The sequence below is a fragment of the Sebastes fasciatus genome, chromosome 20 (genome assembly GCF_043250625.1).
Source record: "Sebastes fasciatus isolate fSebFas1 chromosome 20, fSebFas1.pri, whole genome shotgun sequence".
Lineage (NCBI taxonomy): Eukaryota > Metazoa > Chordata > Actinopteri > Perciformes > Sebastidae > Sebastes > Sebastes fasciatus.
Genome location: NC_133814.1, coordinates 12,244,384 through 12,263,988, shown reverse-complemented (window position 1 = coordinate 12,263,988; position 19,605 = coordinate 12,244,384). Strand labels below are relative to the sequence as shown.

Sequence of the window (19,605 nt, the reverse complement as noted above, 5' to 3'; positions counted from 1 at the left end):
GAGTTAATTACTGTCTCTTTATTAAGATAAGATAAGATATACTTTATTGTCCCACAGGGAAATTTGTCTTGAGCTCTAGGCCACTGCATCACACAACATACCAAAGTCACAATGTACATACACACATAAAACATGCATCATACATACACTCATGCATGAACATGCTTAAATTCACATGTTGAGTGTGAGACAGTAGTTCTTTAAAATAATAAAAAGTATTGAAAGACAATAGTTTCTGATACTAAAACCAGTAGTTCTTTAAAATAATAAAAGGTAATAAAAGACAATAGTTAACCCTCCTATTGTCTTCCCGTCGGCCGTGCAACTTGTGGTCTGGTTTGACGGTTTATAAAGCATAAACTATAAATTACCACCTAATTCTGTGTTACACCTTTTTAGCCAACCCCGTTCCAACTCATTACCACAAGTTTTACACTTTTTGGGGGGGAATTTATGGTTAATAGACATTATTTCCATGAAATTACACTTTATTTTGAGTAAAAAAAAGCTGAAAATTGTCATTATTTTGACTATAATTAGTATCAGTGGAACAGAATATTGATGGATTATCACAGGTGGGTATATGTCAAAATTTAGTCAGAATATTATAAATATTATTATGTATAAAACATTTTCAATGGCAGCACATAATGACACCTTTTTAGCTAACCTTATACTTTAACTCATTACCACACTTTTTTCTGTAATTTATTGTCAATAAACTTCATTTACATGAAATTATACCTCCTTTTTTGAGTATGAACCCCCCCCACCCCCAGAAATTATGAATTACTTTCATCCATGTTATTTTGGGGCAATCAGATGAAAGAAACACATATTTGTGATATGATGAAGTTTGAAAATGGGTCAAATTTGACTCGAGGACAACATGAAGGTTAAATACTAAGACCAGGTATAATCATACCAGATAATAAATAATCAATTTACAAAGAATTATTGACAGAATGACTGAAGTTGTGTATGTTTGGTTAGGTGTCTGTTTTGAGGCCATATTTTTCCGCATAATTTCAGTTTTTTGGTGCATCCCCCAAGAGAATCTTACATCAACTTGGAAAATAAAAAAAAATAAACGTCAATGAATCTGCCCATGACGACAGACATTCTTGATCTGGTTTGCTATACTCTGTAGAGACTCTCTCTGTACAGTATACATTTCTTTAGCATGCAAATATCAGTCAGAATCAGTAATGAATACAATATCATCTTTACCATGAAGTAGCTGAAATTCTAATTACTGCCCAACTTTCCTGTCTACCTGTCAGAATCAAGAGACAAAAGGCCCAGCTTAAGATAAACTGCTTTATTGAAGAACACGAGCAAGAGACAACCAAAGTACATCAGTGTTTCCACACTCACCCAAGTCTTCTATGACTATTGATAACATCTTGCAACATTTCCATAATCTTAATAATGTAATAAGATGCCACCTATTGTTATGAAATAATCATAGTAATTATGTTTTTTAGTGTGACTTGAGAAGGCAACAGGTGGTGTACCAGCACACTGCAAAGAATAACATTTTCACAACATCACAACATTAAGCAATACTTCATATTTTCACTCCTAAAACCAGCCACATGGTGGAAAAATTGCAAAATTCCCTGACTTAACTTCACCTGCTATCTATCACTCATACATTCCTGTTTGGTTTGGCTCTGACATATTTGTGCAACATGTTTTTCTTTTTCCTTTTCCATCTCTAAATGTGTCAGAGAGCCATTGGAAATTTAACACCAACAGATGGTGCTCTGGAGCCTGGAATTAAAACACCACTTCAGGATTGCTTTTCCATGTTTAAAATGAACATTTGCCAGGCTGAACAGTATATCTGAGACATTATTTTTCTTTACCTGCACCTACAGTATCAAAATGTCATGCAGTAGTAGTAGTAGTAGTAGTAGTGTAAAAATAGGCTCCATCACAGTCCCTTCATTTGTAACTTACTATAGCAGCCCCAATAACAAGACAGATGGGTTAATGTGAGCAAATTAAATGATCATAAAGTGTATTACATTCATTCACCTTCAATACATTTTTATTTAAATGTAATTTCCAAGAGTATAATGTTACAGAGTTTGGTGTCATGTTAACATAACATTTGACATATATGATGAAATGCTGTAGTGTGCTTTTGTAGCCTACTCTCATTTGTTTAATAGTAGATCATGGAGGAACATCTCTGTGTAGTAGCTACTTATGGCTCGAGACTTTTGCATGCACACACACACACACACACACACCATGAAATGTCAAATAATCAAAGTGTTATCATGTCTATAAGTATTATCTATAAGAAGGCCAGCTCTGTCCTGGGATGCCCCCTCGACACAGTGGAGGTGGTGGGAGAGAGGAGGATGATGGCTAAGCTGTCATCCATGATGGAGAATGACTCCCAGCCCATGCAGGACACCATCTCAGCATTCGAGAGCTCCTTCAGCAACAGGCTGCTCCATCCAAAGTGTGTGAAGGAGCGCTATCGCAGGTCCTTCCTTCCTGCAGCTGTCAGACTCCACAACCAGCTCTGCTCCCAGTAGACCACTTACACTTACACACCAAAAACTGACAAATAACCTGATATTTTCAGGTGGAATTTAATTTCATTCTCACTGTGCAATATCATTTTCCACTTGTGCAATTTTGTTAATAGTCTGTTTATTGTCAATACTGTATATACTGCTCCTATTTTTTTTATACTTCCTTCTATTTAAATGGTTCATAATTTGTTACACTTTGTTTAGCTCTTTTTTTTACTGTTAGCTGATGCATCTTGTTTTTTGCACTATCCCCTTTGCTGCTTTACACTGGAAATTTTCCCCACTGCGGGACTAATAAAGGAATATCTTATCTTATCTATTCTTATTTTATCTTATCTTATTTTCATCTGAGGTAATAAAATTTTGACTGTTTAGCAACCAAGTTTTCAATGTTGAAAAAAAAAGATAGAAACAAAAAGAAATGTTTTGACAAACTGTTATTTTGTTTTTGGCCTTCTTGTCCTGTTGTTGTGGATTTAAAAGATTAGCACACCACACACAAATTAAATAAATATCAGCTAAAGAAAAAACCTCTACTAACAATGAGGGCAACCTGAACAAATGTAGTCTGTCTTTTCAGTTAGGAATGATAAATATTAGCTCAGGCTAATATATAATAACATCACAGTTTTTTTTTTTTTTTTTTTACATAGAAGAGTTGTTTTTGTTATCATGGGCTCTTTAAATCCCACCAAGCTTGAGCGAAAGTAGTGGAGATTTTCCAGGCTTCCTATTGGCCAGTTAAAACACAAGGCGTCAGTAGTAGGCGTGTTGTGATTGGTCGAGGCTGCTGTCACTCACTTACTACCACTCTCTCGGCCCAAACGAGGGTTTTTCACGAAAACATCCACCGCAGACTGCGTACCGGAGACCAACAGAGCTATACGACGGAACCGGGACGCTATGGATCAAACAGCGTGACAGCGGGAGTCTATATGGCGTTTGTTAAAGTTGGATAACGGTGTGAGAGACGTTAGAGTTAACGGTTATGAATGCGGTTGTTAGGCAGAGAGCCGTTGAGAGAGGAGCCGAAGAGGACTCCCTCCAACGGTAGAGCCGCTCCGCTCCGTACCGTACCGCTCCGGTCCGCCTTCATGGAGGCTGACGGGACCTTTAGCAGTGAGCTCACAGGCCCGGAGAGTCACCTGTGAGACGTCGACACCTCGTTGGACGTAATTAAAGGAGAAAAAACCGCGCACACCTGTCCGTAGTAGAACTTCTGAGCGAGTTAACGTTACAAAGTTAGCAGGTCGACGTCATGACTGTCATAGATACCACTTAACGAGGTGGTTAATGCACCGCCTCAGGTAACACACAGGACAGGTGAACACTATTTAACGGACTTTCTTTCTTCTGACTGGTTTTTAGAAAGTTGTCCTGTTATATATTTCACCAACTTCATTTTGGCTGCAAGAATTTTTTTTTTTTTCCTCATCAAAGTTTCACCTTCTCCAGTCAAACCATGTCATTCAAAGACAACCCTTGTAGGAAGTTTCAAGCCAACATTTTCAACAAGAGTAAATGTCAGAACTGCTTCAAGCCCAGAGAATCACATCTGCTGAACGACGAGGACTTAAATCAGGTGAACACATGCTTTTTTTATTCATTGTAAACTCAGAAATAAAAGTTTGGAAATTTGTGTTTTGTAGATTATTTGCCAAAATTCTCTGCAGATGCTAAACAGTGTATTCTCCTGTTGGTATTGACTCTTGTTTGAGTTGTTTGGTGGATTGGATGATTGAACTCTCTATCAGTAACAAGGAACAAACAAGACATATTGGCAATTTTACACTTTGCACTTGAAAAAACAGAGAAATAATAACACAAATTTCTGAGTTTGTATTTCATGTGATATTGTCTTGGTAACCTACATGAAAGTGAAATCTCTCTGTTTGATGTGCACATTTTCAAACGTCCAGACCATGCAAGTGCAAAGGTTAATTGGACATAATTAGTTTCCAGCCCAATGGCACATATTGACCTCAATTCATGCACATATAGGCGTCAGATAATAATGCACACAGTGCACTTTCATTGACTAAGCTACTGGAGTTACCCTGCACTATACTCATTTTGAACAGTCTCTTCTGCACTATATTCACTTTTTTTAATAGTCGTGTATCACAGCTGTTACCCTGCACTATATTCACTTTTAACAGTTTTCTTCTTCTCCTTGTATTTTTATATCTGGTATATTATTTTGTACTTTGCACTACTAACTTTTTTACTAACATGTTTTGCGCTTTGGAACTGTGATTCTGGAAACTTGAATGTCCCTCGGGATCAATAAAGCTATCTATCTATCTATCTATCTATCTATCTATCTATCTATCTATCTATCTATCTATCTATCTATCTATCTATCTATCTATCCATCCATCTATCACCCAGACCCATGCCTTCCAGCACAGTAGCCCACTGTCAACTGCTTTTGTTGTGAGACATTTAGATTAGTTATTAATGTGAAATCTTTTTTTTAAGTTGCTATAATGTCACACTTCCTTTTGTCATTTGCCACACTGTTTTCAAGCTTACTTCTACAAGAATTGGAGACCGTTTTTTGCTATTACCATATGAAGATATTCCAACAATGCTTCCTACTGGACTGTTTGTTGATATTGGCACCATCGTGAACACTGAACTCGGTTGGCCTGTATCGTGATCATTCCTTTTGGTAAGCTGTTTAACAGGACGGGTTAAATGTCACCACCAGGCTGTTTATATGAACGACACCTCTGTGTCTGATGCTTCTTCGTACACCATCCATCATCATCCATCATCTGCAACCGCTTATCCCGTTAGGGGTCGCGGGGGCGCTGGAGCCGATCCCAGCTGACATTGAGCGAAAGCGGGGTACACCCTGGACAGGTCGCCAGACTATCACAAGGCTGACACATAGAGACAGACAACCATTCACGCTCACATTCACACTTACGGGCAATTTAGAGTCAACAATTAACCTAACCGGCATGTCTTTGGACTGTGGGAGGAAACCGGAGTACCCGGAGAAAACCCACGCTAACATGGGGAAAACATGCAAACTCCACACAGAAGGGCCTTCTTCTTACACAATTTCCTGTAATTTCCTCTATCATGGTGACCAATGGCTCCTTTGTTGGGATGGAAATAGTCTTGAGATTATTTGTCCATCTCAGTGGAATTTCTGACCGGCGGGCTATCAACCTCATCCTTTGATGACCCAGTGAAAGGTTATCATCAGCGGTCAGAAGCTGAAGACCCGGGACAGGCCGACCATGTTCATTGTTTGAGTCCTCCTACAAGAAAGATACTGAGGGTCTGAGAATCTCATCCTCTGCATATTTCCATCCAGAACTTTAGTCATTCCTTTTGCCGCCCCACCGATTCACCACTGCAGTAGTCATTTATGATGTGGGGTAGTAAGACTTTGGGGGGGGGGCATTGCGAAATGAACACACGCATACACACTCAAATGGATCCGTTTAGCCACTGAACCATTGAAGGGTAAAACATGACCTAGATTCATCTCGTCTACTTCTCTCTCTTGGGAGGACTTGCCATTGCTGCTGTCAGGTCATGTGAGGAGAGATGGGACCCTCAGTCTCAGCGTTTCTCCCGGGGCTTTAGACTAAGGCAAGGAGGACGCTTGTGTCCCAGTGTTAGTCGCTAGCTCTCCCCTTTAGCTCCGTTCTCCTTAAACATCCATAGTCGGCTCCATCGGGGCTGTATGTATTTAACATAAATGTCAGTATATGGGTGCTCTACAGTAGCGTCGGCCGATTTGACCACGGAGATGCGAGTTACGGCTGGCTTGACCGCACGTTACCGCAATACGATAACGTTTCCTGTTTATGACAGAGTTGGCATGCAGCTTTAGCCACGATGTCTAGCTCTGCTGTTCCTGGCAATGTATGAAACCCAAAGTGTTTCCACACTTTGCTGTATGTGTAGTGTTTACAACGTTGGATTTAAAATGTGAGAGTGCAGGTCGTAGCCACGCAGACCCTCCACCGTTTTATGATTTGTCGTTTCGGCTCACTGCGGCCGGCTGCAGTTTGTTTTGGTGACGGATACAGAACGGATATGATGTCATGTTACTCAAACTACAACAATAAAAGCGATAACTTGCGTCTACCTCTGTATAGACTCAAATGAAGCAAATATATAAATTCTGGCATTAAAAAATCAATTTCAAAATTGTGGGGGAAAAATCGCGATACGTAGGTGAATCAGTTTTTTTCCCACCCCTAGTCTCATCTGTAAAATGCTTTTCCTGTGTCACCTCTCAGGTTGTCTTTCAAAAGTCGGAAGTTGTTTCTCTTTCATGTCTGCACAAACTCTTGGCTGACTGTCCAAGGTTAAAGTTAGGACTTATGATTCCTATTATGTCATTTTGTTTACAAAATCACTCAACTGAGAAATATGCTGTACCACCTATAATCAAATGGAAAAGCGGATTTCATGGTGGATTATATTTGGCTTTACATGGGATGAAGTTATGACTGTAACCAAAACCACTGACAGAGGGACATAGAGGTGCCAGGCGGCTGTAAATGTCAGGGCTTTTCGACTTGATTTATAGGCTGTTGTTGCGCAGACTTGGGATTGCTGTTGGATTACGTAAGGTACTTAATTTGTTAAGCTCTTTAAGTGTAGGTAAGATTTGAGTGTAAACATATTTAGTAAACGTGTGCTCCTGTACAACCCTGCAGTGGTTATGCAGGGCTTTTTTTTTGGCCCGGCAAACAATTGCTGACTACTAGTATGGCTTGAGTTCAAGTACGCACCAGAACGATTTAAGAAAGACTGCCAGGCCAACTTGCATTTCTCAGTTTGAATTGCAAATCTGGAGCCATGAAAGCTCCCAGGCTCTGTGCTGCTTCTCTCTCCTGTTTCTCATCCACTGTTTTTCTTGCTAACTTCTGCCTCTCGCTGCTCCCTCCACCCACTAGTCCACCCACTTAGAGGATCAGAGGGAAAATCATGTGTGTGTTAGCCTTTCCTTTTTTTCCCAGGGCAGCATGGTGCTCTGGAATACAGCCAGACGGAGAATGTAGCCTGCAGTCAACTCGAGGCAGCTAGTGACTAATACACACCTTCCCAGAGTTGAACAAAAATGTGTGTGTGTGTTTAATCCTGTCTGATATTGGGGCGCAATTTGAGGCCTTAAGAGACTAGCCTCCAGTTGTGAATTCCAATGTGCACAATTGAACTGTTAATCGATATGTTAATGTCCCTGTTTGCTTTCAAGACTATAACTGTGTTTTTCTCCTCACCAGGCAAAACCGATATATGGAGGATGGCTGCTGCTGGCACCAGAGGGAACAAATTTTGACAATCCCTTACACAGATCTCGAGTAAGTGGTTCCTTTGCTGGACTTGAAGCTGATTATGTTCAGAACAGAGCATAGTTTGGCCTATTCACCTCTTTTTGACTTCCTTTTTAATAAACATTTGGTGGAGCTTTATGAAAACAAAAGGGTAGTGTTTAAAGGGAACAACTTCATTTGAGCCTTTGTCTGTAGCTTCTGCTCATGCCGAGAGTCAATAGGTTCAATAGGTCGATTTTTGTGTTAAACAGCTTTGAGTGAGATGGGTAAAGTTTAGAGCTGCAACGATTAATCAGTTAGTTGACTATTAAATTAATCGCCAACTATTTTGAGTAGTTTTTTAAGAAAAAAAGTTAAACTTCTCTGATTCCAGCTTCTTAACTTCTGGTTTCTTTACTCCTCTATGACAGTAAACTGAATATTTTTGAGTTGTAGACAAAACCAGATGTTTGAGGACATCATCTAGGGCTTTGGGAAACCCTGATCAAAATGTTTCACCATTTTCTGACATTTTATCGACCAAACAACTAATCAATTAATCGAGAAAGTAATGGACAGATTAATCGACAGTGAAAATAATCGTTATTTGCAAGTTTAGTATATCGGGGCAGCTCCAAGGACCAGGAAAGTTGAGAAAAGGCAATTGGTTTGCCTAGCCCTTCCTTTAATTTTGTTATCCGTTCTGCCACTCATTTGACATCTGCCAAACAGGAGGTCTGGTTATTGTGGCTCCTGTAGCTGTTTCATGGATTCGGCAGCATCCCGTGGGAGGCCTGGCCCTCTATCAGAAGAAGGCAATAATGAGCCTAATATTGACTTTATTTCACGAGTCCTGCTCTCCCCTAGCATCATGTAATGGGAGCGCCGCTTCCTTTATCAGCTCCCAGATTATACTGTGGCGGTGCATCCCAAAGAGGAGTAGAGGGAATGTGGGGGAGGAGAAGGAAAAGTCCCAGTTCTCACAGCCACACTGATGGCTTCCATATGGGTTTTTTGGGGAAAAGCACCTCTGGATCCTTCAACTCAACTACTGTCAACAGGCTGCCGCTGCAGCGCTGACATCACTAATGTGTTCTGCCTATTCTTACAATCAGCGTTTTATGTATAATTAGTGGCCTGTAGTGCTGAGGTGAGCAGGTTGGTCAGGTTTTCACTGACCAACAAACAAACAACAGGGAAAAAAAGCGCTTACTTGTTGGATGAGTCATGTTTTAGAACCACTTTAGTCTGACAGGTTGTGGGTCTGTGGCTGTAACAACAACAACAACACTGCAAGCCACTTATCTATCACCTTTTTTAATGGATATGACTGCAGTGTCCCTCCTAACATCTCCTGTGAAGCTTATCAGCACCCCTATTGAGACCTTGCGATGCCTTTTAGGTTACAAAGCAGCACCTCTCAATATTTCATGGATCAGTTGGAATCGGAGCCCAGGATATTTAACACTGAGACAAAACGGTGCATTAAGATAAGAGGGGGGCAGCGAAGAGCTCATCAAGCCAATGAGGAAGGAGATCAATGGGAACTGTCACCATATCATTTCCACAAATATCGACAGAATTACCATTCTAACCAAGAGATCAAATTTGACCTTGCCGTTAATAAAATATGATAGGCTTCATCTTCCCCGCTAGATCCATTAAACTCGTACACTTAATGCGTTTTGGGCAAACACTGACATGATACTTTCAGATATCCGTTCAAGGTTGAATGCATTTAATATCCTGTAAGACAGACTCATTCAGCTGAGACATAAAAAAACAGGGTTTTACTATCTTTGTTCAGTGTTCTGTTTATTGTTTTTTTTCTTCTCCTCGTGCATTTATAAAGAAAAACAATGTGGTTTCCAGCTAGCTTGAAAAGCTTGTGATGTGGTAAAAAAGCGTGCCAAGAACTGGTACGCCACTGCAACTGTTTCCCAAAGGCTTGCTAGCCAGTTTGTATTACTGTTTGTATGTGCACCAGTGTAGCGGCCAATTTTGATTGGAACATTTACAGATTAATTCACTGATCCAATGAACACATTTGGCTTTATAAACTAAATATTTGTCCATACTTGTAACCGTATTTGTTAAACTTTCATGGCTAAAATTGACTAATAATATAATAAGCAACAGCTTTCAACCCCATGCTGAATCTTTGCACATTTTCACATGTGGCTTATTGTTGGGATTGTTATGATATCTATGATGTGACCATGTCAGTAATTCAGTAATTTTTCTCCTTTTTTTTTAAATGTAGAAATGGCAGAGGAGGTTCTTCATCCTTTACGAGCATGGCTTACTTCGCTACGCTCTGGACGAAATGGTGAGTGAAAGCTTTCATCCTGTCAGCTGCTGAGTTTTGTTTGCTTTGACTAAAAATTTCTAAATATGAAAACAAAGGCTGATATTTGAAAAATGGCCTGGTATCAAATCCTAGCTGGTGGCGTGGTCTATTTGAGTAAATCAATGATGGCTCACGTGGTAAATTCAGCATCACGTACTGTCCATTTACACAGCTCTCTTGAGGATTTAAAAAAAAAAAAATTTCACCCACTAAACTTATGATTGATTCCTATGTGCTTTTCTTTCTCTGTGTTAATCTGCTATTAATGACACTCGGCACAATATCGATCCATGAAAGGGAAGTGAAGTATGCCTCTTTAACTCCTGGAAGTGTTTCAATGTGAAACTGATGGAGGAAGTGTTGAGTTTGCATTACCAACATACACTCACCGGCCACTTTATTAGGCACACCTGTTCAATTGCTTGTTAACACAAATAGCTAATCAGCCAATCACATGGCAGTGACTCAATGCATTTAGGCATCTAGAGGTGGTGAAGACGACTTGCTGAAGTTCAAACCGAGCATCAGAATGGGGAAGAAAGGGGATTTAAGTGACTTTGAACGTGGCATGGTTGTTGATGCCAGACGGGCTGGTCTGAGTATTTCAAAAAAACTGCTGATCTACTGGGATTTTCACGCACAACCATCTCTAGGGTTTACAGAGAATGGTCCGAAAAAGAGAAAATATCCAGTGAGCGGCAGTTGTGTGGACAAAAATGCCTTGTTGATGTCAGAGGTCAGAGGAGAATGGGCAGAGTGGTTCGAGATGATGGAAAGGCAACAGTAACTCAAATAACCACTCGTTACAACCAAGGTATGCAGAATACCATCTCTGAACGCACAACACGTCCAACCTTGAAGCAGATGGGCTACAGCAGCAGAAGACCACCCGGTACTAGCACCGGCCACTTTATTAGGTACATCTTGTACCTAATAAAGTGGCCGGTGAGTGTATAGCAGCAACAGAAAGTTAACACACAAATAAGAACAGATCAAAAAAATAGGCTGGCTTAATATGGAAATATGAAGAAATAATAAACAGGGGAAATTAGATCTTTTTATTTAAATGATAGTGTGTCTCAAATAAAGGGCTGGCACTCTTTTTCAGTTGAGTTAAATAAAGGCCCTGACCACTATTTGATCATCTACAACAGGTTTTGTTGTTGCTTGATTTACTATATAATACATCCTGTGACAGTAAAGTGGCTCGTTAAGTAATTAAAAAAAAAAAGGCTGATTTCTGCTTTTTTGTTTCATTTCCAATTTATTAAAAAAGTTGCTTTCAGTGAAATCTTTTCACATGAGCATGTTGCATTGAAAACAAGAGAAAATAATGAATTTACAGACTTTAAACATTGAAAATGTTTGATAGTATAGGTTGAAGTGTAGTTATGTCGTCACTAGCACTTTGGTGTTTGTCCGATGAATACCTAGAGGGTGTGATGGGCTCACTGCCACTTGACCAGTCCGTCGCCTCCCTGTTAACGCCAGCGCTTTCTATCATACAACAGAGTATTTAGTGAATGTGTTAAACACTAAGCCAACTAGCACAGCGGTGTTGAAAGAAAATGACGTGACACATGTGGTGTTGATAATAAAAGTCATGTGCAGAGCTGTGTGTGTTTATTTAAGTGGCTAACACACTTATTGTGCAAGAGCCACATGATAACTTCCTGTTCTGAAAGAAAAACTGGAAAAACACTCAATGCCAAGAAGATGAATGTCTTTAGTGATCTTTATTGGTGCCAGCAGTCAAATATGTATCAATTATTATAAAATGAATATGTATGTCCTTTTGAGTTTATGTTTTTGTAGGTCACTTGTTTGAATACTATAGTTTATATATGCACTGCAGCACGTGGGCACGCTGTATATTGATTGACCCAAAGCAGCGCTCAATCGTTTGTTCTAAACGTGGATGTGCTTTGAAATGAGGTGAAAGCAGAAGTAGTTGAAGCAGCACATGCTTTGTTGCTTTTGACCCTTTCATACTATATGTGGCATTCTCTGGCAGAGGAGAGAGATGCTGAGAGGGTTTATGTAATACAAGCAGCAGGAGCTAGGATGCTGTGTTGTTGTTTTTTTCTTTACTGTGCCCTTCAGGGTCATTTCATTCCCCCTATAGAAATCTGTTGAATGGAAAGGGTAATATTTGCATAGTGTGTTTTTTTTTTTTTTAAAACCAAGGTTTTTATTTTAGTAAACATGCCAAAAAATGTTGGCCTAAATGTCTTCTTCAAACTGGAACTAATAAATTGCATTTGTGAGGCACTGGTGAAGAATGGTGACACCAGAAGAAGGATGGATGATGTGTTTACTGTGAGAGAGACAAAGGAAAGAGGCGGATGTCCTCCTTCCATTCATCGTTCTCTCTGGATGTCACTCTTCATCTTTTCATCTCCGCTCTGAATGCAGGATCAAAAGGAGCAGGGGTCTAGAGCTGGAAATATCAAGTGACACTAAATATAGAACCTCACTCGTCAAACCAAACTCATTAGAATAATTGTTTAGTGTTGAATAAACAGCTGCACAAACTTGGCTAATTGGCATACATATCCGGCACTCGTTTTCTGTGGACAAAGAGGTAAACTGAATATTTGGACTGTTAGAGTAGGGCTAGAATCTATGAGTGGCATTATAGGATTTCATAAATTGCAGTTTAATGCCCTTTTCACTTTTATAGACAGTATAGGAAAAATACATTTAGCGCTGAAACATTGTGTGAAGGTACAATAAATATTAATAACACCGGAGCAGTTTGAGTGTGTGACTCATTGTAAAGTGGTTGGTTTAGTCACCAGTATTGTTTTGCCTTTTTTTAAAGTGATTTCAGCTTTATTATTGCAACATTTTGTTTCTGCAGTGATGCCAAAATTCAAAACATTATTGCACCAATGATGTGCAGTTGGTTATTTGCCCATACTGTGGGTGATGGGTATGGTTTTGAACCTACTATACACAGTTATGTAGAATGCATATAACATGGACTTAAAATGTTCAATGCAAAATGCTTCATATTGCTACAATCAACATTAAGCACAAGAAAGAGACATTAAGATCAGTTTAAATGCTGTATTGTGAATGACATCGGGGTCAAACGTAAAGACTGGCAGCTTTCGCCAGTCTTACGTTGCTCCAGACCACATCAGAGCCCCCATCTGAGAGCACTGGTTGGGGTTGTAGATGAGGAGGTGCCCCTCTGTTTTCCTCTCGGCCTAGTTTTATGGCTCCTATGTCTTGGCTTTAACCAAACCCAGATGGACTGCGGTCCCAACCTGCAGGATGTGGCACGGCTCTGGGGGAAAGGAATGGGTTAGCAGAGGCCTGGGAGAGATCACAGTTTTTGAAGCCATCGATTTGGGGTTGCCCACCTACGGTGAACACCCAACACGATGCACCACCGTCATAATTTTATGCTAAACGCAGCTGTGGCTTTGAAGAGCCGTTGTGTGCAAGAGACAAGTGGTAAAAAGAAGAAAATGTAGCTTGAGTAAGAGAAAAAGCATTTCTGATTGGAAAGATGAAGAGTGAATAGCTGAAAATGTTGGCCTGCATAGAACATGTGCTGCCATGCAAGGCTAATGTGTTCGTGGATCGTTCTTGGCATAGGCCTCCGAAGAAGGGAGTTGAAACTTGTTGCGTCCAAGATAGCTCACTGAATTTTAGCACTGTGTATTTTACGAGTTGTGAACATGGAAATGAGATAACTGTATTCACAAAGTCCACTGTCAGTTCAGTCTCCAGTATTTGCTGAATGTACAAGCTAGATTTTCCTAGAGCAACCCAACGCAGTCATTTCAGGGGAGCGTTGCCAAGGCAACATGTTTTGTCCCTTTGTCCAGCAACCGTTGACCACGGCATGTGTAACATGGGACAGAGTTATTCTCTGTTTTGTGGAGAGCTCTGGCTGTCTCTGTCCTGACTGTACAGGGATACAGGACAGAACAGTCTGGAAGCAAAGCACGAGTGTGTGGGCTTAGATCGTCTCTAGGCTGTGAGCTTTCTAAAGTAGCTGTAGAAAAAAAACATCAGACACAGCATTGAAACAAATGTGCAAGGCTGGATCGGACAGAGGTATAGTTTGTGCTGAGCTGCACATGTTGGTGTGTGTGTGGCTGAATGCACCTGGGACCGAGGGGTGCTCTACTGCAGAGGCTGTGTCAGGAACAGGTGTTGCAAGGTTTGAGAAACCCTCAGCTTTAGCCGTCTTGAATTAACACAGTTGAGAGAAAGTGGTCGTATAATCTAGGGATGCTAATTTATTTATTTTTTCTAACAGATAACTGACCCTTGTTAACCGGTTATTAACTGTTAACTGACAAGATTAGTGTGTTGCATGCAGTGGTGCTATTTTTATAAGCCGCCCAGCTGCAATGATAAGCCGATGCACAATCAGGTTAAATCCATCATTTATCGCCAGCTGCAGTGTATGCACAAAAGGGACAACTGAGTACCCAGTTCACCACACCGTTAGAGTTAGCTCCCGAGTTGTCAGTAGTGTATCGGCATCACGATAGCGAGTGTCCAACAGACCGCGTGTGTGTTTGTGCTACGGTCGCAACTGTAGCGTTGCTGGTGGCTTCGTGCTCGCCGTTGTCACACACGCATACAGTCTGTCAGCGCGGCGTAACGTCAGCAGGTTACTGACAGACCGTGTGTGTGTGTGTGTGGCGGCGATGAGTGTGGGGTTGTCGGTGGCGTTATAGCTGTGAACGTAGCAGTGCAGTGTGTGTACATTTTATTTGTTGGTGAATAAATGCTACAACTCCTCAGACCCAAGCCAAGCTCCCGTGTCTTGCAACACCGGCTCAGACTCACTTAAGGTGGGCTGTTAAGGTGGACCAGCTATTCTCCTTTAAGTGACAATTCGCTCCTTTGAGTTTTGCTCCGCTTTTTATTTAATTTTTTTATATTTCTTTCAAGTATAGTAGTATAATCATTTAGAGGTAAGGTAATGAACAACATGAACAGAGGCCTCCCAAAGACAACTGTGTGAATAAGCTGTTCAGGTTTTTAAGTGATGTGAGAAACACACATACACACCCAAAATCCATTATCGCCTCGTGGTGAAGGGCAGGTACGTGGGTGTAAAGAACTCTCCAGCTCAACAAAGCCACTTTAATGACATCAGTGCAAGTTAAAATGATCAACACCCACACTCTAATAGCTGCTTTGCGATGTGGTCCTAAATACCCCACACAACACCTACCTCCCATTGACCTTGCCTTGACCTAATTGCAACCTTTTCTTGCTGACACACTCGCACACCCCTCATCATATGATCTAGAAATATTTTTTGTGCAATGCCTCAATCTCTGTTGCGGTCTCTGAGCTCACACTGAATCACACACAGCCTCAGTTTCATTTACATGAAACTCTTTTTATTACTGTTGACCGTTGTGTACAATATTTCCACACTTTATTTTTGAGGCCACTGTAAAAGACGGTGTGTTCTCCTGCTTGTCAATGTAATGTAGATTGAACAACCGCAGTATACCTGTTAATAAAACGAGGCTACCTATTGAGTTGCACTGCACAAAAGGCCCATTCAGAGACGCTTGAATTGCATTTGCCTTTAGACTGTATTGACTACAGTTGACTGTCTGTACCACAGCCATATCCCTTGTTATTCAAAGGAGAACATGATGTTCTCATGACATTTCAGTTGTTGAAGTCATTCTCATTCCATCTTAGCTCAATTAATTTCCTGTGTTTACTGGAATTGAAGTAGTGAACCCCTGCCCCATAGCATAGTCCAAGAACCGAGAAGGTTTTGACAAAACTTCCCTCCATTTCCCACACATTTGTGCATTCTTTTAACTTGAGGCACACTATTCAGTTGCCTCTCTCCTGAATCTTCCAGACATGAGCATATACAACCAGTGAGCAATGTTTGCCCTCAGACTTTTAAGACCTTTTGACACGTTGAAACATGCATAAACTCTCTCCCTTCTCTAGCCCAGTGAAACATGAAATTCAGGGCTATTTTAAACCAATTTTGAGGACCTTTTGTCTTGTGTTGGTTTGGGAATGAGGAGAGTTTTCTAGGGAATGGATGAGTGGGCAGGGCCTCTGAGGCGCGTTGTTGCCTTCAGGCACTCTATGCGGGAATAAGTGGAGGCTGACCACCCCACCCCATCAAATTAGGGCTACTTATAGTGGAGCTTCAGTCTTCAACTCACAGCAAGCCTCGGGGAAACAGAGGGGAGAAAAAAAAAAGGCTGCCTGGAGTACACAAGTTTGTGTTACAGTACAAGATGGAAGGAAGGATTGGAGAGAGAAGCGGACAATTTAGAGGTAAAAGGGTAAAGAATAAATGAGATGTCGGTCACAGCTCGTGTTGATAACAGTGTAAGCCCTCCATATTGGATCATTGTGGGTTGTTTACTAAGTGTGTGTCCTGGGTGAGGCGTGTGTTGGTTTTATAGAGATATGGTGCGTGAGAGTCTTCTTTAACCCCTGCCCTTCCTTCCCCATGGTTCCAGTAGGAACTGATCTGCTGGAATGTAAACAGCCATGGATTACAGTGGGGTCACTGTTCCCATTGCACAAAAGCCACAAAACCATGGGAACAGCCATTCACACAGCTTGTAATCATCAGGGTCTACAACACTGTAACTGCCACTCAGCCCCACATCCCAAAGCTATCGCCCACTTTACTATATTTATAAAATTCCCTTGTTTTTGTTTTCATTCACAGAAATAGGGAATTTTTTTGTGGATTCTCGTCACTGTTTTATCCCAGGAATTCCCAAGCCGTCGGCTGGGGGAGGCTGACCGCAATGAGGGTGCAACACACAGGGCGTTATCCACTCCAGTTTTAGCAACCACTGTGCAGGTATCACGACCAACCAGTAGTAGAGTCGAAAGTTCAGCGACAAATGCATGAACCCTCACCAGCTTTCCCACCTGCAAACACCGTTGTTGTGAAACAAAATTATTATAAATATTTTGGTCAAACAAACCAAACTCTTGCTCTAATTGACTGTGTAATTCCATAACTTTAATTATTTGCGTAATTGTGCCAGACCACAACACAAAAGGTAAACTGGAAGAGGTAGCAACACTGTGAACACACTACATGTTACGCCATATCACTGACTACCAGGGTGGCAGTCTACATCCTCCCCTTGGCCACCAAGTGATTGGGACTGCTTTGCATTGGGAATAAAATGAGTGAAAGAAAATCCTCAAAAATTTGCCATTGGTGATGCTTTTTAAACCGCTTGTCTGGACTGATCCTCTGTACAATGATACACTATGCCCCCTCATGCCAACAAAAAATCCAGTGTGAACAAGTTTTAAAGATACTGTACCACACCCAATGCTTTCCTGTTTAAAATGGATTCTTTCATCAGGAAAAAAACAGGCACTGTAATGTGGAAGTGTCATCCTAAGTGTCATCAGAAAACACAATGCCTTAGCTTTTGTAGCAACTATAGTAACAACTATAGTAACTTAAGACAGGATTATATTTAGTCTTTCTTTCTAGATGTCAAGGCAACACAGCACAGTCTTGTCTACACAAACCAAGCTCCATGTATAAGTCTCCCCGTCACATCCAAGCCAAGATGTCCACATTACTCTGTTTGATCTCACGAGAGATGATCGACCTGACACGGCACCCAACAAACTTGACTACAGCTTCTAGAAAAATCAGACCAGAAGTAATTTGGTAGTCTGAAGGGATCGTACATCCCTGCTTAAGCAGAGGTTCTTAACCACCAGCTCACATTGATCGCTAATCAAGGGCCTTGCTGTCCTCCAAGTGACCCAATATGCCTGTCCACTTTCCAACTCAGTGCTTTTCTTTTCTGAAGAGACACAAGTTTACCATTACCAGGAGAGTATGATTAAGCTGAATACAATGAAAGGTCTCATGGACGATGGGCTAGGTTGCCTTTTCACTTGATAAATGACCAATCTGGCTCTCTGTTGGGCTTTTGGTCTGATTTTCCAGAGTCTTTTTATCTGTGCTCTTTAGTTTTTGCCTTGGCTTTAGCCACTACATCATTCCGGATGTGGCCAAGATAAAAATCTTATCTCCTCCACTTGTTCCCTGTTTGAATACTTCAACTTCTTAGGTCAGAAGTACAGTAACCCTGTCTGGCTCAGGACCAAGTCTGCTTTCTAAACATTAAACTGCATTTAGCCTGGATGTGAGCCACTATTCTACATGGCACCACTTAGGTCACTTTTATTGTCTTTATCTTTAAAGTGTCATTTAAAGCTGTTACTGTCATTAGCATACAGACACACATGGCGAACTGCCCAGAAACAAGACCCCATCTGATTTGAAACCAAACATAATTGTGGTTTTGGTGTTGTTCTAATGGTTAATGCATTCCAACTGACCTCCCCCTCACCAACTCCCGTTCTACATTTATTGTGTGTGTGTGTGTGTGTGTATATGTGTGTGTGTGTTCCACAGCCAAAAGACCTAATGAGTCTAAAAATAATGGCTTCAAATTACTTATTAAATTCAAATTACACTCAATAAAACAGCATTATTCTCCAGTATGCACACTCAAACACACAGAAAATGGGGGCTAAGCTGCCCCTCTTTGATTGGAATGCGCAGAAAGTGCTCCCATTGAAAATGGGACCGAATTCATTGACATGTATTGACCTGGAAATGCAAAGACAAATTGGTGAAACTCCGACCACATCAATGAGTCGGCGTTTGTCTTCTCTTAACGTATCATAAATGAAAACTTTCATAACGTAACCACTGGTTATAAGGTTCTACTTAAACTTTGAGCTTTAACTAAGGTAGGCTGTAAGCAAGTGGAGACAGTCCTTGTGTTCAACTCTGTGGTCTATCATTATATTAGTGTTCACTGTTGCGTGAGCCTGCAGACAGGATCATTTAACACAGGGCACTAGGTCTATCAGCGCCATTGTAAAATAGTACTATATTGCTCATAGCAAATGGTTTCAGTTTTCTTTTGATGTGGGATCCAGTTGATGGTGAACTTTTTCTTGGTGAATATGATTTTCATGTTGGGCTGAGCCAAACGCTTGATGGCAGTCCACTGTTGTGCCATGGTGAGAAGTTCTTAAAGGCTCTTTTTTTTTCAGGATGTCTTTTTTACCATCCTCCTCTTTGTACCCCCTTCATTTTCTTGTTCTTTTTAATGATTTCCAGCTATTCATTATCCAGAGAAAGGCTGGCTCCAGGAGGCTTTGGCTAAACCAGTGTCCACTCTCGCTCGCACGGTCCCCACTTTTTACTTTCCCATTACTCAGTCCGATTCACTCTCCCGTCCTTTTTACCTCCTCACTTTCTCTCATTCTGCCACTCTCTCTCTCGCATCTCTGTCTTTCATTCCAGCTCTCTCTGGCCAATAAATCATTTGTGTTGGAGAGAGCAGCCAGCAGTATTGTGCAACTTCTCCCCCCCCCCCAAAAC

General features: G+C 41.0%; 1 protein-coding gene across 6 annotated transcripts in view; it reads left to right on the top strand.

Annotated features, from left to right (window-relative positions):
* The first annotated feature begins 3,365 nt into the window (after positions 1–3,365).
* Positions 3,366–19,605, top strand: part of LOC141758899 (myosin phosphatase Rho interacting protein) — a 54,425-nt gene continuing 38,185 nt past the window's right edge. For all 6 annotated transcript variants that reach the window (XM_074620695.1, XM_074620694.1, XM_074620693.1 and 3 more), the window contains exons 1-3: positions 3,366–4,137; positions 7,814–7,891; positions 10,107–10,172. In XM_074620695.1, coding sequence (XP_074476796.1) covers positions 4,018–4,137; positions 7,814–7,891; positions 10,107–10,172 — 264 coding nt within the window. In that variant the 5' untranslated portion in view covers positions 3,366–4,017. The remainder of the gene's footprint in view (positions 4,138–7,813; positions 7,892–10,106; positions 10,173–19,605) is intronic.